Raw genomic sequence first — 26,362 nt, 5'->3', positions numbered from 1 at the left:
GATAGATGACAGATCGCTGCATTTCCCACGGTCGGCAGTGAGTTCACATTACCGGCCGTGGGAAATGACCGGTAATTACCTCTGCTGCATTCAGCCTGTCTCTGTGACAGTCGCGGCTGGATGGAAGCAGCGCTGGACGTCGGACCTGGATTACGCCGGAGCTTTGGTGCGGGAGGGGTTAATAAAATGGTGAACGAGGCTTGTTTGTTTTATTTAAAATAAAGGATTTTTCTGTGTGTGTGTTTTTTTTTCACTTTACTTACGGGTTGATCATGTCAGCTGTCACATAGACGCTGCCATGATCAAGCCTGGGGTTAATGGCGGTGGTCCCCCACCATCATTAACCCCTTGTATTACCTTGCCACCACTGCTACACGGTGGCAAGAAGAGCCGAGGACACGCCGGTATTGTCGCATATTGCATGCGACAGTGCCGGGGCAGCTGCGGCTGATATTCTCGGCTGCCGGAGGGGGAGTGAGGCGGGGGACATTACCCCTGCCCCTCTCCCTCCCCAGCCTGGGAATACCGGGCCGCCGCTGTGTGCTTACCTCGGCTGGAAGGTAAATATGCAGCGGAGCCCACGTTCTTTTTTTCCTATATTTCCGTTTTCTTTCTATGTGTGTTCTATGTGTCTGTGTCTATGTGATCTATGTGTCTGTGATGTCTGTGTGTGTGATCTGTGTGTGTGTTTACTCTGCACGGCTTCCTCTTCCTGTAATGACATCACTTCCCTGCAAAACCGCAAGCAAGTGATGCACATTACCGGAGGTAAACCGCAAAATACCGCAGGGAATAACGCAGGAAAACGCAGTGAACCGCACAGAATTTGCTGCCTGCGTTATTCCCTGCGGGATTTCTTGATTAACATTGAGTCAATGGAGTGAAATCCCGCAGCGATGTGTGGAAAAGAAGTGACATGCACTTGTTTTTGCTGCGGGATTCCCGCAGCAAAACACGCAGCTGTCAAATTCCGCATAGTGCGCACAGGATTTTTTTTCTCCATAGGATTTGCTGGTGATTCACTGCAGAGATGTTATGAACATTTTCTGCAGCGAAACATGCAGCAAATCCGCGGCAAAATCCGCGAAAAATCCGGTAAGTGCGCACATAGCCTTAGGAGCCAACTTGTGTTTGCTGCGGTTTATTCTTCGGGCAGAGACTTCGGACTTGTGCATGGCCCCATAAAAATAACATTGGTCTGAGTGCGGTCCCGGTGTTTTGTAGGATCGTACTCTGTATTTGTCATTTATCGTCTGCACCTAGACTGAGATGGATGACAGTTGGTGCCTTTTAATGTTCTATGGAGTGAGAAGGAGCAAGAGGATCCTGCTCACAGACATTCTGCTGCACATTTTCCTAAACACTTACAGTTCTCCATAGAATGTTATGAGCACCAACTATCCTCTCCTATCTCAATAATGGGAAGATCTATAATCACTGGCAGATGTTTCTTATGAATTGAGCATTTTCAGACTGATCAGTCCAGGAGAAGAAAGAAGCAGATTTCTCTAAGATATATTGCTATGTTTCTTATTTTCATTGATGAAAAAAAAATTACACCAAAATCAGAAATAAGGTGATTGATTTACATGTCAATCTGGAATTGCAAGCTACCGCTAAATATTCTTCATGTAGGAGGAGGAAATGGCTTTGTAAACAAGCTGAGGTGTGCTCGTCACTCACATCCTGATCTTCTAAACATAAACCTGTAAACTATTGGAGAGCAGAATGCCTGTGTTGTCTTGTGCCCTATGCCCTCTGCGTGTCTGTAATCTTTGCACACTTGCAGTGATTGCCATGTTACAGGATGTTGTAACCGGCCTTGTTTTTTTTTTCTCTGCTAGGTTTTGCTGAGAGTAGCGGCACTATTGTGTTTGGGAATGCCATGTTTCTCCTAACTTTGCTCTTTCATTCTTTGGCAGATGTTGGTTGACTCTGCTGTGCCAGAAAGGGGCAAACCTATTGTGCGAAATAGGGAGCTTGGAGTATAGCAGCCGACATGGATGAACAAGCCCTGCTTGGACTAAACCCAAATGCCAATGCTGACTTCCGAGAGCGAGTACGTCCCATCACACTGCCTAAGACACAAGTGTTTCAGTTCGTATTTACTTGCTGCTCAGCACTGTTCGGCTGCTTTCACACTACGTTTTTTTAACATGAGTCCTGAACGTTTTTTTTAACGCAAAAACGGATCCAGTGCAAATGCGTTTTTATTTCAGTGCATTTGCAATGGACTCGCGTCAACATGCGTTCACATGCGTTATAGTGAGCATCCAGCGACTCGCAGTTTTTTAACATTTTTCAAAAACGCTACTTGTAGTTTTTTTGAGCTGCGTCCAAATACTGCAAATTGCTGGATCCTGACTATACTGCACGCAAACGCATGTGACCGCTGGCATGCTGATAGACAGGATCCTGCTTGCTCTACTGAGCATGCCCAGAAACCAGCCTTGGGTGATCAGTCTCTCTCTCCCTCTCCCTCTCCCTCTGTCTCTCCCCACCACCCTCTCTCCCCCTCCCTCTCCCTTTCCTCTCTCTCCCCCGCCTGAGAGCTGCAGACACTCGTAACCAAGATGAATATCGGGTAACCAAGGAAAGCGCTTCTCTTAGTTACCTGATGTTTACGTTGGTTACGTGTGCAGGGAGCCCGGCTCCTAGCAGCAGCAGACGCTCGTAACAAAGATAAATATCGGGTATCCAAGCAAGTTACCCGATGTTTACCTTGGTTACGAGCCGGCTCCCAGTCTATCACGTTCAGTTCCACTGACTCCCGATCACATGACTCCAATGCCCCAGGGCTGTGGAGTCGGAGTCGTGGAGTCGGAGTCGGAGATCATTTTAGTGGAGTTGGAGTCGGTATAAAATGCACCGACTCCGACTCCAAAAATGTATAATAAATTAAGGACAGTAGTACAATGCAGAATGTGTTGAATATTTTACTAAATAATAACATTAAGTATAATGCTTAAATTTAAGTGAAAAATGTATTGTAGTACAATGTGAACATCAGACATTTTAATTATTTTTATGATACAATAATCAAGACATTTGGATAGAACATAAAGTATTTATTGGAATACAACTTTAGAACACAAAAAACTAATAAATTGTAAATATGTAATATATATACTCTCTCTCTCTCTCTCTCTCTCTCTCTCTCTCTCTCTCTCTCTCTCTCTCTCTCTCTCTCTCTCTCTCTCTCTCTCTCTCTCTCTCTCTCTCTCTCTCTCTCTCTCTCTCTCCCCCCCCCCCCCAAAACAAAAGTATTGGCACCCCTGCAATTCTGTCAGATAATACTGTTTCTTCCTGAAAATGATTGCAATCACACATTTTTTGGTATTATTAGGGTATGTGCGCACTAGGCGTTTTTTTTTTTTCATGCTGCGTTTTTATGTGCGTTTGTCTCAAAAAACGCACCCCGCGGCTAAAAAAACGCATGCGTTTTTACCGCGATTTGGTGCGTTTTTTGCTGCGTTTTTAATCAGTGCACAATGCCATTAAAGATTGTTGATGGAAAAAAAAATGTCTGATGTCATTTCCTTCTTCAAAATGTTCATTGTATGCAGGAGAGCAGACAGCAGCTGCAGAACTACAAGGCTCAGCATCCTCCATCCAGGACTGAATGCAGGAGTTTTTTGCCCCCCAAAAAAATGACGTGGGCTTCGCCATATTTTTGTATGCTAGACGGGTACAGCAGGCAGGTACGGCCTGTCCCCAACCCCCAGCTGCCTATTTGTACCCGGCTGGGAACCAAAAATATAGGGAAGCCCTTTTTTTTAATATTTCATGAATTTCATGAAATAATTTAAAAATTAAAATGACATGAGCTTCGCCCAATTTTTGAGTTCAGCCGGGTACAACTAGGCAGCTGGGGATTGGAATCCACAGTGCAGGGTGCCCGTGCTTTCTGGGCACCCCCGCTGTGAATTGCAGTCCCGCAGCCACCCCAGAAAATGGCGCTTTCATAGAAGCGTCATCTTCTGGCGCTGTATCCAACTCTTCCAGCTGCCCTGATGCCGGGTGGCTCGCTGGGTAATAATGGAGTTAGGGCTAGCTGTATATTATCAGCTGGCCCTAAGCCCGAAATTCATGGTGTCACGCCAATATTAGACATGGCCACCATGAATTTCTAGTAATGATAAAAAAAAAACACAACACACAGAAAAATATTTTTATTAGAAATAAAACACAACACAATTAGTGACTCCATTTTTATTGAAATAAAGAACCCCCCTCCGCAGTAATCCTGGGTCAGGGTCCAATCCGAATCCAATATCATCTGATCGGTTTGCTGGAAGGCAGAGCGATCAGATGATGTCAGGTTCTAGGGGCTGAATCACATCACACATCAGCTGATTGTATAAAAGCCGACTATACAATCAGCTGAAGCATCAGTGCAAAAAAAATAAATAAATAAATAAATACTCACGTCTGTGCTGATTACCGGCAGCTCCTGCAGCGATCAGATGAGAGTCTGATCCTGTCCCATCGCTGCAGGAGCTGCCGGTAATCAGCTGATGAAGTCTCCTGACGGCAGGATCAGCTGATAGCCGGCCGGGCGCGAAAAAGCCGGCGACACCTCGAGAATTACGATCAGCTGATGCGTCAGGTGACTGCATCAGGTGATCCACCGCCAGGTCCTGCAAGCTTCGTACGTGCCCCGGGGAGACTGCACACAGCCAGAGCGGCGGTACCGGGAGGAGATGGGAGCGGGCATATCACCGGGACCCTGCAGACAGGTGAGTATATATGACATTTTTTTTTTTTTCTACTGTTCACTTTTGTTTTCGCCGCTGCCTCCACCTCCCGCCCAGACATGGCGCCGCACGGAGCTGACATGGCACCGGGCGAGTTGTGGACGCAGCGGTGATGGTACCAGGAGAATTCATGCTTCTGTGTTTACCAACAGAAGGAATCCTCTTCCTGTACACGTCACTTTACTGCCCACCCCTTGCGTTATAGCTGCGTTTTTAGTCATAGAAACGCAGCTATATGCGTTTTTCATTGCGTTGTTGAACATCTCATTGAACTCAATGGGTGAAAAACGCAGTGAAAAACGCAGAAATAATTGACATGCTGCATTTTTGTGGTCACCACAAAAACGCAGCTACAAAAAAACGCTGTGTGCGGACAGCACTTCTGAAAACCCATAGACATTGCTGGGGAAGCAATGTCACTGCGTTTTCAGCACAAACGCGGTTAAAAACGCAGCAAAAACGCCTAGTGCGCACAAGGCCTTATCTTCATTTATTATGCTTGCAATGAAAAACCACAAAAAAGAATGAACCAAAAATCAAATCATTGATCATTTCACATAAAATGCTAAAAATGGCCCGGACAAAAGTATTGGCACCCTCAGCCTAATACTTGGTTGCACAACCTTTAGCCAAAATAACTACGAACAACTGCTTTCGGTAACAATCAATGAGTTTCTTACAATGCTCTGCTGGAATTTTAGACCATTCTTCTTTGGCAAACTGCTCCAGATCCCTGAGATTTGAAGAGTGTCTTCTAGAAACTGCCATTTTGAGATCTCTCCACAGGTGTGCTATGGGATTCAGGTCTGGACTCATTGCTGGCCACTTTAGAAGTCTCCAGTGCTTTCTCTCAAACCATTTTTCTAGTGCTTTTTGTAGTGTGTTTTGGGTCATTGTCCTGCTGGAAGACCCATGACCTCTGAGGGAGACCCATCTTTCTCACACTGGGCCCTACATTATGCTGCAAATTTGTTGGTAGTCTTCAGATTCATAATGCCATGCACACGGTCAAGCAGTCCAGTGCCAGAGGCAGTAAAGCAACCCCAAAACATCAGGGAACCTCCGCCATGTTTGACTTTAGGGACCGTGTTCTTTTCTTTGAATGCCTCTTTTTTTTTTTTTTTTTTTTCCCTGTAAACTCTATGTTGATGCCTTTTCCCAAAAAATCCAGGCTTGAGTTTGCCAAAACTTACCTGAGAGAGCCTAAAACGTTTTGGAAGAATGTTCTCTGGTCAGATGAGACAAAAGTAGAGCTTTTTGGGAAAAGGCATCAACATAGAGTTTACAGGAAAAAAAAGAGACATTCAAAGAAAAGAACACGGTCCCTACAGTCAAACATGGCAGAGGTTCCCTGATGTTTTGGGGTTGCTTTGCTGCCTCTGGGCACTGGACTGCTTGACCGTGTGCATGGCATTATGAATCTGAAGACTACCAACAAATTTTGCAGCATAATGTAGGGCCCAGTGTGAGAAAGCTGGGTCTCCCTCAGAGGTCATGGGTCGTCCAGCAGGACAATGACCCAAAACACACTTCAAAAGCACTAGAAAATGGTTTGAGAGAAAGCACTGGAGACTTCTAAAGCGGCCAGCAATGAGTCCAGACCTGAATCCCATAGAACACCTGTGGAGAGATCTCAAAATGGCAGTTTGGAGAAGGCACCGTTCAAATCTCAGGGATCTGAGCAGTTTGCCAAAGAAGATGGTCTAAAATTCCAGCAGAGCATTGTAAGAAACTCATTGATGGTTACCGGAAGCGGTTGTTCAGTTATTTTGGCTAAAGGTTGTGCAACCAAGTATTAGGCTGAGGGTGCCAATACTTTTGTGCGGGCCATTTTTGGAGTTTTATGTGAAATGATCAATGATTTCATTTTTGATTCATTCTTTTTTGTGGTTTTTTCATTGCAAGCAAAATAAATGAAGATGATAATACCAAAGAATTTGTGATTGCAATCATTTTCAGGAAGAAACAGAGTATTATCTGACAGAATTGCAGGGGTGCCAATACTTTTGGCCAGGACTGTATATACACACACAAGATATATATGTAATCTACTGTATATTACATATTTACAATTTATTACAGTTTTTTGTGTTCTAAAGTTGTATTCCAATAAATATATTTTATGTTCTATCCAAATATCTTGATTATTGTATCATAAAAATTATTAAATGTCTGATGGTCACATACACATGTTCATGTACTATAATAAATTTTTCACCTAACTATAAGCAATATATGTAGGAGTCGGAGTCTGTGCGAAAGAAATTGAGGAGTCTGAGTCGAAGGTTTGGCTTACCGACTCCACAGCCCTGCAATGCCCGCCCATAAACTTAGTGACAGGATCCTGCAAATAACACATGCGTTTGCATGCGTTTTTTGCTGTAAAAGCAGGATCCGCTTTTACAGCAAAAAATGTTCATGACGCATGTTAAAAAAACGTAGTGTGAAAGCAGCCTTCCTTTGCTTCTGACCTGGTGACCATAAACTCTTAGGCTAGTTTCACACTACGTCTTTTTAACATCCGCTGAAAACGTTTTTTTAGCGGAAGTACGGATCCTGCTTTTACAGCAAATAACGTATGCAAACGCATATGTTATTTTGCAGGATCCTGCACTGGATATTTAGGGGCGGGCATTGGAGTCATGTGATCGGGAGTGAGGGGAACTAGACTGGGAGGAGGCTTCTGACAGCTGCAGACGCTGGTAACCAAGGTAAACATCGGCCCTTGGATACCCGATATTTATGTTGGTTACGAGTGTCTGCAGCTGCTAGGAGCCGGGCTGCCTGCACACGTAACCAACGTAAACATCGGGTAACTAAGAGAAGTGGTTACGCGATATTTACCTTGGTTACGAGTGTCCGCAGCTTTCAGGCAGGGGAGAGAGAGACAGGAGAGGAAGGGGGAAAGACATAGATAGAGAGAGAGGGGGTGAGGGAGGGAGTAGAGAGATAGACAGATCACTGGAGACTGGTTCTGGGCATGCTCAGTACTTTCTGGGCATGCTCAGTACAAAAGCAGGATCCTGTTACAACGCAACTGAACGCATTCTGCTAGGCAGGATCCAGCACTCATTGAAATGCATTGCAGCTCGCGGCGCAATGTGAAGGATCCTGTGAGATGCGTTATTTTGACAAAGCAAAAAAACGCTACATGTTGCGTTTTTGAAACATGTCAAAATAACGCAAAAGGACGGATCCTGCGTCTAACGGACGCAAACGCATGCAAACGCAGGTGGACGCGAGTCCATTGAAAATGCATTGCAGTGAAAACGGATTTGCACAGGATCCGTACTTCCGTTAAAAAAACGTTTTTAACGGATGTTAAAAAGACGTAGTGTGAAACCAGCCTTATTTAACACCAGTATTTACTTTTGCCATTAGAATGTTATCCTTACAAATATATTTTTTGGGGGGGAGGGAGGTGGATTGTTCATGATCTAATTTGTCTTCCAATGGTTGCTTTATTTCAGGCATTGGCTTATTTTGAACAGTTAAAAGTCTCCCAAGACGCATGGCAGGTCTGTGCTGAAGCATTAGCCCAACGCATATATAGGTGAGCAGGTTTAGTTATATTATGTTTGTGTAAGGCTACTTTCACATCAGTGGTTTTTTGCCTGTAGGAAGAAAAACGCAAACCGCATATGACCGAATCCTGTGGATTGAATGTGAAACGCATGCAACTGCAATTGTTATTTTACCAGATCCTTCTACTTGCGATGGATGCAGCGGGACACAGAATGTAATCGGCCGGCACTGGAGTCAGCTGAACTCCTGATCTCACAGCCCATACACGCTGAGATGGACGCAGGTTAACAGCAGTCACTGGCTACTGCTGATCACGTGTGACCTTGTGCGGGCTGTGTGGTCACAAGATCAGCTGACTACAGTGTCGGCCGATTTACTTGAACTTTGTCCCACTGCATCCATCACAGCGTGTGCGGGCTGTGAGGTCAGCTGAGTTCAGGTCAGCTGATTCCAGTGCCAGACGAACTCAGCTGACCTCACAGCCCGCAAAACAAGTAATTGTCCGACACTTGAGTCAGCTGAGCTGATTACTTCTGCTGGCTGTGTGGTCAGGAGTAGGGATGAGTAAGCAGTAAAATGCTCGGGTGCTCGATGGCCGAAGCATATATCTATATTTATTATATTTTTTTTTAAATGCATTAAAAAATGAAATAAAACAAACACATAACCCAAACCCTAGAATTAGGGGTAAAAAAAATGTGCTGGCTCCCGCTGCATTTTCTATTGCTAAGGGTAACCTAAGCAGCTACTGGCTGCCAACCCCCACTGCTTGGTGTTACCTTCACTGGCAATGGAATATTCCAGGGAAGCCCCTATTTTTTTTTTTTTTTTTTTATTTATTTATTTATTTATTTTCCCCCTTCAAAAACAAAATGACAGCTTCACCCTATTTTTGTAAGCTAGCCAAGTACAACAGGCAGGTACGGGCCGCCCCCAACCCCCAGCTGCCTATTTGTATCCGGTTGGGAACTAAAAATATAGGGAAGCACTTTTTTTTTTTAATTTATTTTATGAATTTCATGAAATAATTATAAAAAAAAAAAAAAAAAAAAAAAAATCGCATGGGCTTTGCCCAATTCTTGTGTCCAGCCAGGTACAACTAGGCAGCTGGGGATTGGAATCCGCAGTGCAGGATAGCCCAAACTTTCTTACCCCCCCCGGGTGCGAATTGCAGTAGGCAGCTGCCTTAGAAAATGGTGCTTTCATAGAAGCACCATCTTCTGGCGCTGCATCCAACTTTCAGTGGCTCTGGTGCTGGGTTGCACGCTGGGTACTAAGAGGTTAGTACCAGCTTTGTGTTACCAGCTGATATAAAACCCGAGATTCTTAACCCCTTAACGAACGCGGGCAGTAAGATTACGTCCTAAATGACATAATGTTACTGCCCGCGGTCTGCCGGCGGCAGCATGCCGCGATCGGCACACATCTCAGCTGATTTTCACAGCTGAGATGTGTGCCTGCTAGGCACGAACAGAATCGTTATCTGCTCGTGCAGATTAACCCCTTATATGGCGCTGTCAGTATGTAACAGCGCCATTATAAGCGTGATCGCGGTAAAGTTATACTTACCGCCCGATACCGGAAGTCACTTGTCGCGGGCGGAGGGGACGCTGCGCTCTCCCACTGCTCGGGTTCGGCTGCCGCTGCGGCCGCTGCTGCTCGGTGGCTCGAGCGATGGGCCGGATCCCGGGGACTCGAGCGGTGCTCCTCGCCCGTGAGTGAAAAGGGGAATGGTTTTGGGGGTTTATTGTCCGTGACGCCACCCACGGTTGTGGTGATTGTGTGGACACCACCGCTGCTCTGGACGGGGATCCCGGGAGCGGTGACAGGGAGCAGCTTTGTTGTTACTTCTCCCCTCCGTGGGTAGGGGGTTGGTTGTTCCGGGGCCCGGTGATGGGGTAGGGGGGGATGGCAGGCCGAATGCGGGGCCTGGTGAGGTGCAGGCTCGCGGGGGCAGCGCTGTGCCGCACGGCACGGTGGTACTCACTCAGCCTGAGACGATAACACAGTTCTCGGTAAAACACACGGCTGGAAAGACGGTTCCCACGGACGGCTGCTGCTGCTTTTCCCCGGTAGTTAGCGGTGACTGTCTCTTTCCCTGCACCTAGTACTTCTGTTGGCTCCAATGGGTTCCCACCGGTAATCCGCTCCCCGACTTGGATATAGGCCGGAGGAGCCCCTCTTTGCCCGCAGGCGCTGGCCCTGAGAAACTGGTGCCGTGGCGGTGTCTCTCTCATACGGTTGGACTGTTGCCTTCAATCGGGACTTAGTTGTTTGGAAACCCGGAGGTCCCCTTCACTGACGGATTTGGCAAATTCACGGCGACTCCAAGCCTTGCCGGGATCCGAAAGGCCCCTGCCAATGGTGCTGGCTTCTCCTTGTGTACCGGTCCGGTACCGCCGGGCCACCGCCCGTCCACGGTCCTTACGGCAACTCCGATAGGCCACTCCTGCAGACGGTCACCGCCATCTGCTAACCTTGCTGTCTCTGTCCGGGGCACACACCGGACTCACTTCAGTCTGCTCTCTTGCCACTTCACTACCGCTCACTTTCCTCCTTCCACTTTCACTGTCAAAACTCAACTACTGCTTTTCCCTCCTCCAGGACTGTGAACATCTTGGTGGGTGGCCTCCACCGCCTGGCTCCACCCCCTGGTGTGGACATCAGCCCCTGGGGAAGGCAACAAGGATTTTGTAGGGTAGGGTGTGTGGTGATGTCATTACCTGTGACCCCTGGCTTGCCCAGGGCGTCACATTCCCCCTTAGCAAAATGCAGACCGTCCGCGGGCTGCCCGTCCAACATCGGTTTTATTTTTCTGCAAAAAGATAAAAAAACGGTAACAGACATACATGCATATTATCATCCCACATCGGGAGGCACTTTCTTAAACGTTGCAAAACGGTTAACAGTTACGGCTTCCGCTCTCACCCACCCAAGTAACCTGGCCCTGATGCTGCCCTAAGAAAACAGGCAGCACCCCTTGACCCCAGTCCTGCACCAAGTTACCCGAGCGGGATCTGTCCTTTCCAGGGGACCCACGTCCATGGGGAGCCCCTGGAACCCCCAGAGGGTAGCCACCGGTTCAGGTGGTGGCTGGGCCCCAGCCTGCTCCACTGCGGGCCCTCCCTCCAATCATCTGCCTCTCCGGAGGCGGTAACGGTGGAAGCTGCAACAACAACATTATTTACATCCCACAAGTTTGTGGTTGCCCTGCAAGTTCACGGGCTTGTCCATAAGGCGTCCCTTGCGCAACTTAAGACGATCCCCACGGGGACAACGGTGCCGGCAACGACCGGTTCAATCAAGCAGACAATCAGGTTAACTTCGGTTAATCATTTTCAAACTTGCAGAACCTTTAAACACACACTCTCCCCCCCCCCTCTTAAAGAATAGTTTCCCTGTACCTAAGTGGGGGTCTACCTACGTTGGGGCGAGTGGACCTCCGGGGTCCGGTGTCAGTGGTGACAGGCAGTGGGGGAGAGGGAACAATCAGTTCCTCTTCCCTGTCATCGTGTGGGGCAGGCGGAGGCATAGGGGAGCTGGGTACAGGTTCATCCCTGGGCACTGGCACTGGCTCACGGTTGATCACCTCCATCATTTCTTCATCCACGGGTTGTGGGAACAGTATCACTGGAAGAATCACCGCGCCGTTCTGTGTAGGCCAGTCCGCTGGGAAGTCACCCATCCCAGTGTGGATTACCTATTTTGCCCTCTCTGCCGGTTTAGGAATTGGAACTTCAGCCGCTACCCTCAATGCTGGTGGGCACCTCTTTAGATGGTCTCGGGACACCGTGGCCACCGTGTCCCCTTGGTCTCGGCTGATCTGGTAGGCCTTCCCATCTTCCCATCCTGTGGGCTGTATGACATTTGGGATTTTCTCCCATTGATCATCCAGTTTGTGGGTCCTCCTCTTCCGCTTCAACACTACCTCTCCAGGCTGGAAAGGGCCAGCAGACACCTTCTGGTTGAAGCGCCGCTCCTGTTGTTCCCGACTCCGACTTAAGTTCTTCTCCATATATTCCTGAATCTGTCGGTACTGAACCCTCCGCCGGGTGTCCCATTCAGCCGTCGAAGGGAGTGTCTCTGGGGCTTCCAATCCCATTTCCAGGTCCACCGGCAGTCGGCCGGGGCGAGCCCTCATCAGATATGCTGGGGTGCACTTCGTTGAGCTGGACGGGATATTGTTGTACATATCGACCAAGTCAGGCAGCTTCTCCGGCCACAGGTTCCGCTCTTCTAGCGGCAGCGTCTTGAGGCCAAGGACCAAATGATTCATCTTCTCACACATGCCATTGGTTTGGGCATGGTAAGGCGTGGTCCGAATCTTCTTGCAGCCGTACAGCTGACAGAAGTCATGGAACACCTCTGCTTCAAAGGCTGGGCCGACAGAAGTAAGCTTGGAACGCTCTAGCGGCGGTACGGCCGGTTAGGTCTTTGACCGGGACAACCACCATGAACCTTGAATAGTGATCCACTATGGTGAGAGCGTAAGTGTACCCACTTCGGCTGGGGGTGAGCTTCACATGTTCCAGGGCGACCAGCTCCAGCGGTTGATGTGTAACGATCGGGTGCAGGGGTGCCTTCTGGCTGGCCTCGTCCTTCCTTCTCAGCGTGCACGGGCCGCACTCTCGGCACCAGGCCTCCACAGACTCCCGCATCCCGCTCCAATAGAACCGCTCCCTCAACAGCATTTCCAATTTCTTCCATCCAAAATGTCCGGCACCATCATGGTACGCTTGTAGAATGGTGGGCACATTTAGCTTGGGGAATCACCAACTGGCGGATTTTCTCATGAGTCTTTGGGTTAATCAGCTCACTGTACAACTTCCCTTGGTGTAGATACAGCCGGGTCCGTTCTTTCCACAGGCGTTGGGCTTCAGCTGGGGCGGTAGGGTCTATTCCGGCAGCGCCTTGCTCCACTAGGGTCTTGACTAGGCGGACAGCGGGCGCCTGGTTTTGAGCTTCCTGCCACTCCTGACTGGGTAGCGGGTCCAGGTTCACCCGTTGTTGGTGAACATGGACCTTCTCAGTTGGTGGCTGGTGAAACGCAGGCAACTCGATCTCTTCGAGGTCATCATCCTCGCACCCTTCTTCTGACAAGTGGGGCGTCCGAGAGAGTGCATCAGCATTAACGTTGACACGACCGGCCCTGTATTTAATGGTGAAGTCGTAATTGGCTAGCCTGGCCACCCACCGCTGTTCCAACGCACCCAACTTGGCCGTGTCCAGGTGGGTCAGCGGATTGTTATCCGTGAAAGCGGTGAATTTTGCTGCGGCCAAGTAATGGCGGAACCGCTCGGTGATAGCCCGCGCCAGGAGCTCCAGCTTGAAAGAGCTGTAATTTTCAGGGTTCCTTTCAGTCGGTCGGAGCCTCCGGCTAGCATAGGCAATCACTTTCTCCTTCCCATCTTGGACCTGGGACAAGACTGCCCCCAAGCCCACATTGCTGGCATCGGTGTAGAGGATGAACGGGTGGCTGTAATCAGGATACGCTAGGATCTCCTCCCCAGTCAAGGCCGCTTTCAGCTGGTGGAAGGATTCCTCATGCCGCTCTTCCCACACCAGTGGAGCCCCGAGGGGTCTACCACCTTTGGTCTGTCCCACGAGGAGGTCTTGCATGGGGGCAGCCATCTTCGTGTATCCTTTGATAAAGCGACGGTAGTACCCCACCAGACCCAGGAACTGCCTTACTTCCCTCACCGTGGTCGGTCTCGGCCAGTCTTGGATGGCAGTTATCTTTTCAGGGTCGGGGGCGACACCTTCTGCACCCACCACATGCCCCAGGTACTGCACTCTGGGTTTCAGCAGATGACACTTGGAGGGCTTCAACTTCATCCCATATTTGGCAAGGGACGCGAACACCTCGGCCAGGTGCTCCAGGTGGGCTCCATATGTCTGGGAGTACACAATCACATCATCCAGGTATAACAGGACGGTCTCGAAATTTAGATGTCCCAGACAGCATTCCATCAACCGTTGGAAGGTTCCAGGGGCGTTGCACAGCCCAAACGGCATGCTATTAAATTCACAGAGCCCCATCTGGGTGGTGAAGGCAGTTTTCTCCCGGTTCTCGGGTGCCACGGCCACTTGCCAGTACCCGCTGGTGAGGTCGAGGGTAGAGAAGTAGTTTGCGGTTCTTAGTGCGGCCAAAGACTCTTCGATACGGAGCAGTGGGTAGGCATCCTTGTGCGTTATCTGGTTAATCTTCCGGTAATCCACACACATCCGCATGGTGCCGTCCTTCTTAACCAGTACCAATGGGGCGGCCCAGGGACTACAGCTGTCCCTGATAACCCCTGCCTCCTTCATGTTCCTCAACATGTCTTTGGCACATTGGTAGTGTGCAGGGAGAATAGGCCTCTACCTATCTTTGATAGGGGGGTGCTCGCCGGTGGGGATATTGTGTTGGACTCCTTTGATCTGCCCAAAGTCTAGGGGGTGTTTGCTAAAAACTTGTTCATACTCCCGTACCACCCGGTATACCCCTTCTTTGTAATGTGCAGGGGTATCATCAGTGCCTACATGTAGCTGTCGGTGCCACTCCTCTGACCCCCCCTTTGGGCGGTTGAGTGCTGGCAGTCGGTGGGGAGGTTGGGGAAGCTGTCTCGTGGATGGCGTGGGGATCTAGAGTGAGCAACTTAGCAAGTGTAGCATACCGGGGGAGTCTAACTTCTTCCTCCCCACAGTTCAGCACCCTCACGGGCACTCTCCCCTTCTTTACATCTACCACCCCTCGGGCGGCCGTTACTGTGGGCCAGTGCTCGGAGGGCATGGGCTCTATCATAGCAGGGTAGTCACGTCCCTGAGGCCCTACTGCTGCCATACACCAAATCATCATCTCACTCCTAGGGGGCACAATCAACGGGGCAACATCCATCACTCTCACTCCACCAATCTCTCCTCCCGTCGAGTTTACATGCTGGCGGTACATTAAGGCTCGGATCTCACGCTGTACAGCTCTCTGTCGGCTCCCCGCCGCCGTGGCAGCCAGCTGCTGCAGTAGGGCCAACACATCACTCATACAGTGCTCCATCACACTGGTTCCCAGCACTATCTTCGGGTTATGATCACTGGGTTCATTCATGATCACAATCATACCCTGGTGTTGCAGTTCAGCTCGCCCCACAGTCATGGCCACTTGTTTATACCCCACTTGGGTCAGTGGGAGTCAATCAGCAGCAATCAGTGTTATACTAGTATCTGGGGGAGCCAGCTCGTCTGTCCCTGAATACCGTTGGTACAATGTGTATGGTATAGTGGTTACCTGTGATCCAGTGTCCAAGAGAGCCATCACAGGTATGCCGTCCATAGCCACGGGGATGATGGGCCGGGCCCCGATATACCGGTCCCGCCAGTCGGGGGGGCCGCGGGGTTCTACTCCTGAGGATTGGCCCGTGGCCCCAGGGGTTGCTCGTTTAACGGGCACTGTCGGAAGTAATGGCCAGGCTTGCTGCACCTGTAGCAGATTGGAGGTCTGTTCCGTGAATTGTTAGCACTTCTCCGCTGCATCCAGGGAACATTCTCAGGGCTGTCAGCGAGCTGTATCTTTGCTGGAGGCTGGGATCTGGTCAGAGGTTGGAGTGCGGCAAGAATCTTGGCGAGGTCTCCATCCATACGGCGGACCTGGGCAGCCAGTTCTTCCATCGTGTTGCTTGGAGCTGTAGGTACTGGAGATGCTGGTAGGGCAGGGGCCGCTACGACGGGGGCCGTCTCAACTGGCCATGGGGCTGGCTCCAAGACCTCCGAGGCTGGGGGTTGCAGAGCTTTAATGGCCCGCCCCTTTAACACAGCAAAGTCCACATCAGGGTGTTCCAAGGCCCACAGCCGGAGTTGTTTGCGATCCTCGGAGGACCTCATTCCCTGCACAAATTGCTCTACTAACATTTTATTGCTGTCCGCTTCATTGATGGTGTCTACCCGCTTCAGTGTGCGGAGTGCGGTTTGCAGACGCAAAGCATAGTCCCGAATACTGTCCACAGGTCGTTGCCGACATTGGTAAAACTGCATTCTCAGCTCAGCTTCGGTACGGGTCTCAAAGGCAGTCTGTAGTCTCTCAAAAATGGTGGCTACAGAGGACCGGTCCCCCTCGGCCCAGGTCTCCGCCTCCTGCTCGGCTGCGCCGGTTAGCTGCCCCAGCACTACCGCTGCACGTTGCTTATCAGTCAGGAGGTACAATTCCAGGAGCGGGTTAAGCTTTTTCCAGAAGACCTGTAACGCATCAGGTTTCCCGTCGTACTGCGGTAGCCAGGTAGCTCCGGGCACATGGGGCAAGGAGAACGGCATCACCTGAGCGAGCGAGAGCTGGGGCCGCGGCACCCCCCGCCAGCGCGGCCGGGACCTGGGCAGGCCCATTCCCATCCACGGGTGCCACTGCGGCTGCGACCACCGCTCCCCCAGCGGCTCCGTGGGGCGCAGACATCTTGTTTCCGTCCCCCTTAGCCTCTTTCCGGCTCCTCCTCTATCGGGGCGGGAATTTGGCCTTCGCACCTCCACTACTCGAGGAGACGCTCGAGCGGGAACTTTTCGCGCCAAAGATGGCGGCTTCTGAAATTTTCTGGCCGGACACCTCCGGCAGTAACCAGGCGCACCTCTACCAGACGGCAGAGCGGTAAGATCCTGTTCGTGATGCCAAGTTGTCGCGGGCGGAGGAGGGGACGCTGCGCTCTCCCACTGCTCGGATCCGGCTGCTGCGGCCGCTGCTGCTCGGTGGCTCGAGCGATGGGCCGGATCCCGGGGACTCGAGCGGCGCTCCTTGCCCGTGAGTGAAAAGGGGAATGGTTTTGGGGGTTTATTGTCCGTGACGCCACCCACGGTTGTGGTGATTGTGTGGACACCACCGCTGCTCTGGACGGGGATCCCGGGAGCGGTGACAGGGAGCAGCTTTGTGGTTACTTCTCCCCTCCGTGGGTAGGGGGTTGGTTGTCCCGGAGGCCGGTGATGGGGTAGGGGGGGATGGCAGGCTGGGTGCGGGGCCTGGTGAGGTGCAGGCTCGCGGGGGCAGCGCTGTGCCGCACGGCACGGTGGTACTCACTCAGCCTGAGACGATAACACAGTTCTCGGTAAAACACACGGCTGGAAAGACGGTTCCCACGGACGGCTGCTGCTGCTTTTCCCCGGTAGTTAGCGGTGACTGTCTCTTTCCCTGCACCTAGTACTTCTGTTGGTTCCAATGGGTTCCCACCGGTAACCCGCTCCCCGACTTGGATATAGGCCGGAGGAGCCCCTCTTTGCCCGCAGGCGCTGGCCCTGAGAAACTGGCGCCGTGGCGGTGTCTCTCTCATACGGTTGGACTGTTGCCTTCAATCGGCACTTGGTTGTTTGGAAACCCGGAGGTCCCCTTCACTGACGGATTTGGCAAATTCACGGCGACTCCAAGCCTTGCCGGGATCCGAAAGGCCCCTGCCAATGGTGCTGGCTTCTCCTTGTGTACCGGTCCGGTACCGCCGGGCCACCGCCCGTCCACGGTCCTTACGGCAACTCCGATAGGCCACTCCTGCAGACGGTCACCGCCGTCTGCTAACCTTGCTGTCTCTGTCCGGGGCACACACCCGGACTCACTTCAGTCTGCTCTCTTGCCACTTCACTACCGCTCACTTTCCCTCCTTCCACTTTCACTGTCAAAACTCAACTACTGCTTTTCCCTCCTCCAGGACTGTGAACATCTTGGTGGGTGGAGACCAACCTCCTGGCTCCACCCCCTGGTGTGGACATCAGCCCCTGGGGAAGGCAACAAGGATTTTTGGGTCTAGCTTTGATGTGCCTAACCGGGGTGTAGGGTGTGGTGATGTCATTACCTGTGACCCCTGGCTTGCCCAGGGCGTCACACGATCATGTGACTTCCGATAGTTGTCATGGTAGCACAGGGTCATGTGATGACTCCTGTACTACACCTGACTTGCTTTCACTTTCGCCCGGGGCACAGCAAAAGAGAAAGAGAGCGTATCTGCTGTTTACAGCCTTGTAGCTGTGATCAGCAGATACTGCAGAGCGATCGGAATGCTGATCGCAATAGCCCCCTAGGGGGACTAGTAAAATAAAAAAAATTAAAAAAAAGTTTTAAAAAATTAAAAAAAAACCCTAAAAGTTCAAATCACCCCCCCCATTCACCCCATTGAGAATTAAAGGGTTAAAAAAATTAAAAATATACACACATTTGGTATCGCCGCGTTCAGAAACGCCCGATCTATCAAAATATAAAATCAATTAATCTGATCAGTATACGGCGTAGCGGCAAAAAAATTCCAAACGCCAAAACGACGTTTTTTTGTCGCCACAACTTTTGCGCAAAATGCAATAAGAGGCGATCAAAACGTAGCATCTGCGCAAAAATGGTACCGTTAAAAACGTCAGCTCGAGACGCAAAAAATAAGCCGTCGCTGAGCCATAGATCCCGAAAAATGAGAACGCTACGGGTCACGGAATATGGCGTAAAACGTGCGCCACTTTTTTCTGACAAACTTCAGATTTTTTTTTTAACCCCTTATATAAAAGTAAACCTATACATGTTTGGTGTCTACGAACTCGCACTGACCTGAGGCATCACACCCACACATCAGTTTTACCATATAGTGAACACAGTGAATAAAATATCTCAAAAACCATAGTGCTATCGCACTTTTTTTGCAATTTTTCTGCATTTGGAATTGTTTTGCCGTTTTCCAGTACACTATATGGTAAAACTGATGGTTTCATTTAAAAGTACAGCTCGTTCCGCAAAAAAATGAGCCCTCACATGACCATATTGACTGAAAAATAAAAAGTTACGTGTCTCAGAAAAAGAATGGCAAAAAAAAAAAACGGAAAGCGAAAAATCGTCCGGTCGTGAAGGGGTTAATGTCAGGTCAAGTTTGACCCAGCCATTAAGAATCTCCAATAAAGGGTTAAAAAAACATCACACAGAGAAAAAATATTTTATTAGAAATAAATACACAGACACACTTAGGGACTCCATCATCATCATTACTCCCTCTCACCCCTCCATGAGCTTGGTCTTCTTTCTTCTTTATTCAACTGATGCAGCTCCACTATATCAAGAAAGCACGGGGGAGGAACTACTTTCTGGGCATACTCAGTACTGAAAACAGGATCCTACCTATCAGATTGCGGTGACTTCCGGTAGAGCAGGATCCGGCTCATTGATCTGCAGTTCAGGTACCGCCGCAATATCACGGATCCAGTGAGATGCAGTATTTTGTCAGAGGTCAAAAACGAAAGAACATAAAATACTGCATCGCACCGGATCCAGTGTTTGCCGCATGTGACTGCATATTGCCATGATTCCATTGCAAATGCATTTAAATGACAACGCATTTGTAAAGGATCGGGCACTGCGTCAAAAATCCATTTGTGCTGCAGTTAAAAAAAAAAAAAACAAACAAAAAAAACAAACGCTTATGTGAAAGTAGCCTAAATGAATATTCTGTGAATAAATCCTGAAGTGTTTGTTTCTGCTAATATTTAGTGTGCTGTGGAATTTTGTTTTGTTTTATTGCTGATGCCTCCTTTCTAAAGTGGAACAATTTTACATAGTTTTATTATGCCGCTGGCCACTTAGTAGCTGACTTGGGTATGACATGGAATTCTGCTGTGATTGACAGATTACCTCTTAGGCGCTATCTTGGCATGATGCTCTGCTGGTGCACCACTCTAACACAAACCACTGCAAAATACGGCATGTTCACACATATATGGATAGCCTGTGTGACTGGTATTTTACATTGCTGATAGTCATGTATTGTGTACATTTGAAAATTTAATGGGGAACTGCATCTTCAGTGCAAAGCAGCATATCATTTTGTTTTACCTTGAGTATCTGTCTTCAGATAGGTCAGGTGGTGCCTAGATTTCACTGGCTCCTGCTCTATAACGTGCAGTTTGTATGCCTACGTATTCTTCCCAACTCAGACTACCAACACACTGTGTTGTCAGGTCCCTGAATGTCTCCTGCTGGTAGATGTTAGTGGAAACATAGATTTGGTGTGTTGGCATACAATATATTGAATTTTTTCTTCTACTGGGAGATGAGCTGCTGCTAGTCACTCCTGGCACCAGCATGTCTACATCTCTACTATTGAATTAAAGGGATTATCTAGAACTTTAAGATTTATATCCTATCCTCAGGATAGGGGGCACGCATTAAAGGCCCAGTCACACACGACGACTTACCAGCAATCCCGAAAACGATGCGACCTGATAGGGATTGCTGGTAAGTCGCTGGGAGGTTGCAGGAGAGATGTCAGACAGTCAGACCTTACCAGCCATGCAGGAACATTACAGGTCGCAGTAGCGACCTGTATAACGATCTCTGCTGTCATTGGGACCCTGTCACACAGTGTCAAACACAGAGATGCGTCCTGGCCAGCAGGACATCGCCTTTGAAGAAAATGGCCTGGACCATTCGGCATCGGTTAGCAATCTCACAGCAGGGGCCTGATCGCTGGTAGGTGTCACACATAACAAGATCGCTACTGCGTCACAGAAACCGTGACTGAGCAGTGATCTCGCTAGCGATCTCGTTATGTGTGACGGTACCTTAAGACCAGCAGCATTGTCCGTAATCTATCACTGTTGCCATGAGATTACATGATAGGACTCTAGCATCATGGGAAATGTATTGGGATACCATATCAGAAAGAGTTAAAATAGGTTTTCTACACTAGACAATCAATTATGGCTTATAGTGGCAGAATGAAAGTGGGAAGATTACCTTGCCATTAGCTAAATGCCACATCTGCCAACCAAAGATTACAGGCTATAGGCTGTGTAGTGGAATTAAAGGGATGGCAGGCTAAACCAGTGTTTGCAGTTGAAAGTGATAGCATATCCTCCTGGAGCCTACACTTTCTAGTTTACGTATATATGTTCAAGGCAAATACGTCGGAAACCGGTCAAAATCGCCTCCCCTGCCTGTGAAATGTATCTGTTGCAGCATACTTGTGTCAGTTTTTCATATTGTTTTTTTTAGTTAATTTTTTTCATGTTGTAAATCTGTGGAATGTTTTCTGTAGAGCGTTTGTACGGCTGACAATGCAGTTCTTCATGGAGTAACTGCACAAGTGCTGTTACTGATTGCACCATTGATGACCCCCACCTCCTTCTCCCCTCCCACCAGCCACCTCACACTACTTTTGTAGGCCTCTCAAAGCTGCATTGTGTCTTTACATTGACTGCTTTAACACAGTTAGGGGTGCTTCACACACAGCGAGCTCACTGCCGAGATCGCTGCTGAGTCACGTTTTTCTTTGTCGCTCCATTGGGAGACCCAGACAATTGGGTGTATAGCTACTGCCTCCGGAGGACACACAAAGTATTACACTTAAAAGTGTAAAGCCCCTCCCCTCTGCTATACACCCTCCCGTGCATCACGGGCTCCTCAGTTTTTAAGCTTTGTGCGAAGGAGGCACACATGCAAGCATAGCTCCACAACTTAGTCAGCAGCAGCTGCAGACTATTTTGGATGGAAGAAAAGTGGGCCCATATAGGGCCCCCAGCATGCTCCCTTCTCACCCCACTCTGGTCGGCGGTGTTGTTAAGGTTGAGGTACCCATTGCGGGTACGGAGGCTGGAGCCCACATGCTGTTTTCCTTCCCCATCCCTGCAGGGCTCTGGGTGAAGTGGGATCCATAATCGGTCTCTAGACACTGGGACCGTGCTCCCTCCGCAGCCCCTGGGAATCTGCTGGACAGGAGCTGAGTATCGTCAGGGACATGGCCCTGCTACTGCGAGGTACTCTGTATCCCCTTGGGGACGGCGCATGGCGCGCTTGTGTCGTACACGCTGCAGCACTGCTGGGCGTGTTAGTGCGCCGGGACCGCGCTTGTGGCCGGCTGCGCTTACACTCTAGTCTCCGGCTTCTGCCTAGTAACGCATATTCCAGGTGCTCTGTGTCCCCGTTGGGACGGCGCATAAAGCACCTTGGGCACAGACGCTGCAGCGACTGCGGCGTGCGTGTGGGTCCGGGACTACCGCGCCGACCGTGCACTGCCGGTCGGCCGCGATTTCAACTTTAATCCCCGGCTTTTTGCGGCCTAGTATGGGATTCTCCCGCCCCCAGACCTGCCAGTCAGGGAAAAGGGCGGGACGGTTGGTATGACGCCGACAGTGAGGGCTGTAGTACATTGAGCTGTCCTCCGCCCCCCTCACTACCCACGCTGAGGCACCAGATTCCCGCACTTTTGTGTGAACACGCCCACGGCTCCCTCCTCCTCAGAGAACGCCGTCAGCCATGTTTTTTTCAGCACCTTCTGGCTGCAGCTGAGGGAGATCCGGGTCAGAGAATCTGAGGGCTACAAGCCACATCCGCAGCCCCTGCCGGAGACGGAGTATCGTCAGGGACACCCTGCAGCTACAGGTACTCTGTGTCCCCGTTGGCACGGTGCCTGAAGCACCTTGGCCTCAGACGCAGCTGCGATTGCGGTGGGCATTCTTTGTCCGGGACTACCGCGCCGACCATGCATGTTTGCCGGCCGCGGTTTTACTTGAGTCCCCGGCTTTTGCGGCCTAGTGGGTTAACACTCCCGCCCCTGAGCCTGCCAGTCAGGGAGAGGGTCGGGAGGGTCGGTAGGTTGCCGACAGTGAGGGCTGGAGCACACCTCGCTGTCCTCCGCCCCCCCTCACTGATCCCTATAGACCACCGGATTCCTGCAGACACCTGCATCATAACGTAGGGAGTGCTGGAGCATACGTTGCTATCCTCCTTCCCCCTCACTGAGCACTGGGGGGCACCAGTTTTCAAAGGTGGTCTTCCTAGGGGGTTGTCCCCCCCCTGGGTGCCGCAGTGCATATATATATATATATATATATACATATATGTGTCTATCTATATGATTTCACTGTTCGGCAGCATTATTGTTTTTGGCTGTATACCCTCACTGATTACTCTGCGGACGACAGGCTGTTGTCTGCTCTTAAAGAGTAAGGGTGCCAAAACACTGGCTTATTTTAACCTCTTGTGCGCCTATATTACAGGCACTGCACAGATAACAGCGACAGAGTTTCCATGATGAAAACTTCGCCGGCGTTCCCGGTCCAAGCGGCAGGGACAGAGTTACAGCTTGCTGAGAAACTCTCTGGGTCATTTTCCCTATCCATGTCTCAGGCTATGGACAAGTGGTCGGCTAAGACACTAGGAGTTTGCAGTCCAGACCGGTCCCTTAAACAGGCCCCGGGCACTGCGAGATCGCCCCAGGCCTCTATCGGTCTGCGACGAAGCGTGTTCCTGGGGTGGCCTCTAGTTATGACGTGGGGTACTCCAGCACGAGCCGCAGTCCCAGTCCGGCTAAGCAGCCTTGCTTGGAATCTTCCCCGACTTCTTCAAGGGTCTCAGCTTGAGGACCCTCTAGAGGAGGGGGCGGAGGTCGCAACCCAGGACTCTGTCCGGACGTGGCTCTAACGGCTTCACAGATACTGTACAGAAGCACACCTTCCCGGACAAGCGTTTTACTAAACGTCTTATAACACATTCTCCTCTGACGTTGTTAACGTTCGGGCTCAGTGTCACAAGGTGCCCTCCAGTCTCTTGACTGGCGGCTAGATCAGCAGTAGCAGTGGCTGACGGGTCCACGCTCAAGAATGCCACGGATAGACAGATAGAACTCCTAATGAGATCCATCTATGAACCCATAGGCGCGTCCGTTGCCCCAGCCTTTGCAGGGGCGGGCACTCCAGGCTATCTCAGCTGCTCTGTCTCAGATTAATGCGGTCTGCTCCGCATTTAGCGTCTTTGACGTCTCAGGCGGTGGTATTTTCATCCTCCGCCGTGCACAGAGAACCTTTCCTGTATGGCGGTCCAGGTCAGGGGAGTGGTCCCCACGTGTCCTAGACCGATGTAAGGGACATTCTGTCTGACGGTCACAGGATAGAGCTCTGTTCTCGTCCTCCGACTCGTTGCTTCAGAGCATCTCCGTCCCCCGAGCGAGCAGATGCATTTCCAAGCGGTGAACACCAGATAGGACGGATCACTCCACCCCGTTCTGGACTTCACACTGCTCAACGGACAGAGAACCTGACGGTTCCGGATGGAATCTCTCCGCTTTGCCATCGCCTTTGATGGCCCAAGGAGGCTTCCTAGCATCAATCGATATCAGGGATGCTTATCTCCACGTGCCGATTGTACCAGAATTTCAGCGCTTACTGCGCTTCGCCATAGGGGACGAACACCTTCAGTTCGTGGCACTAACTCTCGGCCTGGCGACAGCCCCACGGGCCTTCACCAAGGTCATGACAACGGTAGTAGCGGTCCTACACTCTCAGGGACACTCGGTGATCCTTTACTTAGACTATCTGCTGGTCAAGACTCCCTCTCGGGTGGCATGCCAACATAGCCCGAACATTGCTCTAGAGACTCTCCAGAGATTCGGGTGGATCATCAATTTCCCAAAGTCAAGATGGACACCGGCCCAATCACTGACATATCTCAGCATGGAGTTTCATACTCTCTCAGCGATAGTAAAGCTTCCGCTGGACATACAGCGTTCACTACAGACAGGGGTGCAATTGCTCCTTCGAGCCCAGTCACACCCTTTGAGGCGCCTCATACACTTCCTAGAGAAGTTGGTGGCAGCAATGGATGCAGCTCAGTTTGCGCAGATTCATCTACGCCCACTTCAATGGAACTTTCTCCACAAAGAGAACAGCAAATCGACGTCCCTCCACAGGAACGTTGCTCCTTCTCGGGCAGCAAAGGCATCCCTTCAGTGGTGGCTTCTTCTCACTTCTTATCGAAGGAAAAATCCTTCCTACCCCCATCCTGGGCTGTGGTCACGGCTGACGCGAGTCTGTCAGGGAGTCTTCCCCCGCCACAGGGCTCAGGGTACATGGACTCAACAGAGTCCTCCCCCCAGATCAATGTTCCGGAGGTGAGGGCAGTGTATCTAGCCCTAAAAGCGTCCCAGCCATGGCTGGAATGCAGGCAGATCCGATTTCAGTTGGACATCGCCACGGCGGTGGCATACATCAACCACCAAGGCGGCACAAGCAGTCGGCAAGCCTTCCAGGAAGTCCGGCGGATTCTGCTGTCGGTGGAAGCCACAGCCTCCACCATCTCCGCAGTTCACATCCCGGGCGTAGAAAACTGGGAAGCAGACTTCCTCAGTCGCCAGGGCATGGACGCAGGGGAATGGTCTCTTCACCCGGACGTGTTTCAAGAGATTGTTGCCGCTGGGTGAAACCGAACGTCGACCTATTGGCGTCCCGGCACAACAACAAGGTCCCGGCATTCATGGCACGTTCTCAAGGCCAGATTGGTCGCAGTTTCCACTGCCTTACGTATTTCGTCCTCTGGCGATGCTGCCCAGAGTGTTACGCAAGTTCAGATCCGACTGCCGCCGCGCCATCCTCGTCGCTCCAGACTGGCCGAGGAGGTCGTGGTACCCGGATCTGTGGCATCTCACGGTAGGGCACGTTCCTGCAGGGGGTTTGACACATAGTCCCTCCTTCCAAGCGTCGGCTAGAACCCTGGATCGGAACAGGGTGATACCAGCTCTTCAGGAACCACCCTTCGAGCCGATGAGGGATATTTCTCTTTCACGCTTTCGCAGAAGGTGGTCTTCCTAGTGGCAGTCACGTCACTCCGCAGAGTGTCTGACATAGCAGCACTGTCATGCAAAGCCACCATTCCTGGTGTTTCACCAGGACAAGGTGGTTCTGCGTCCGGTTCCGGAATGTCTCCCGAAGGTGGTATCCTCTTTTCATCTCAATCAGGATATCTTCTTACCTTCTTTTTTGTCCTCATCCAGTTCACCGATGTGAAAAGGATTTGCTCTTGTTAGGTCTGGTGAGAGCACTCAGACTCTATATTTCTCATACGGCGCCCCTGCGCCGCTCGGATGCGTTCTTTGTCCTTGTCGCTGGCCAGCGTAAAGGGTCGCAGGCTTTCAAGTCAACTTGGCTCAGTGGATCAAGGAACCAATTCTTGAAGCCTACCGTTCTGCTGGGCTTCCGGTCCCTTCAGGCTGGAGGCCCATTCCGCCAGAGCCATAGGTGCGTCCTGGGCATTGCTGCACCAGGCTACGGCTCAGCAGGGTGTCAGGCGACTACCTGGTCGAGTCTGCACACTTTCACGAAGCACTGTCTAGTGCATA

The 26,362-nt window shown here is 50.6% G+C and overlaps 1 protein-coding gene across 2 annotated transcripts in view; it reads left to right on the top strand.

Annotated features, from left to right (window-relative positions):
* Positions 1 to 26,362, top strand: part of XPOT (exportin for tRNA) — a 136,151-nt gene that overhangs the window by 13,705 nt on the left and 96,084 nt on the right. For both annotated transcript variants that reach the window (XM_075344826.1, XM_075344825.1), the window contains exons 2-3: positions 1,923 to 2,059; positions 8,228 to 8,310. In XM_075344826.1, the coding sequence (XP_075200941.1) occupies positions 2,000 to 2,059; positions 8,228 to 8,310 (143 nt within the window). In that variant the 5' untranslated portion in view covers positions 1,923 to 1,999. The remainder of the gene's footprint in view (positions 1 to 1,922; positions 2,060 to 8,227; positions 8,311 to 26,362) is intronic.

Source organism: Anomaloglossus baeobatrachus, chromosome 4 (genome assembly GCF_048569485.1).
Source record: "Anomaloglossus baeobatrachus isolate aAnoBae1 chromosome 4, aAnoBae1.hap1, whole genome shotgun sequence".
In the NCBI taxonomy this organism is placed as follows: Eukaryota; Metazoa; Chordata; class Amphibia; order Anura; family Aromobatidae; genus Anomaloglossus; species Anomaloglossus baeobatrachus.
Note: the sequence above shows the minus strand (reverse complement) of the source record. Positions and strands in the feature narration are given on the sequence as shown.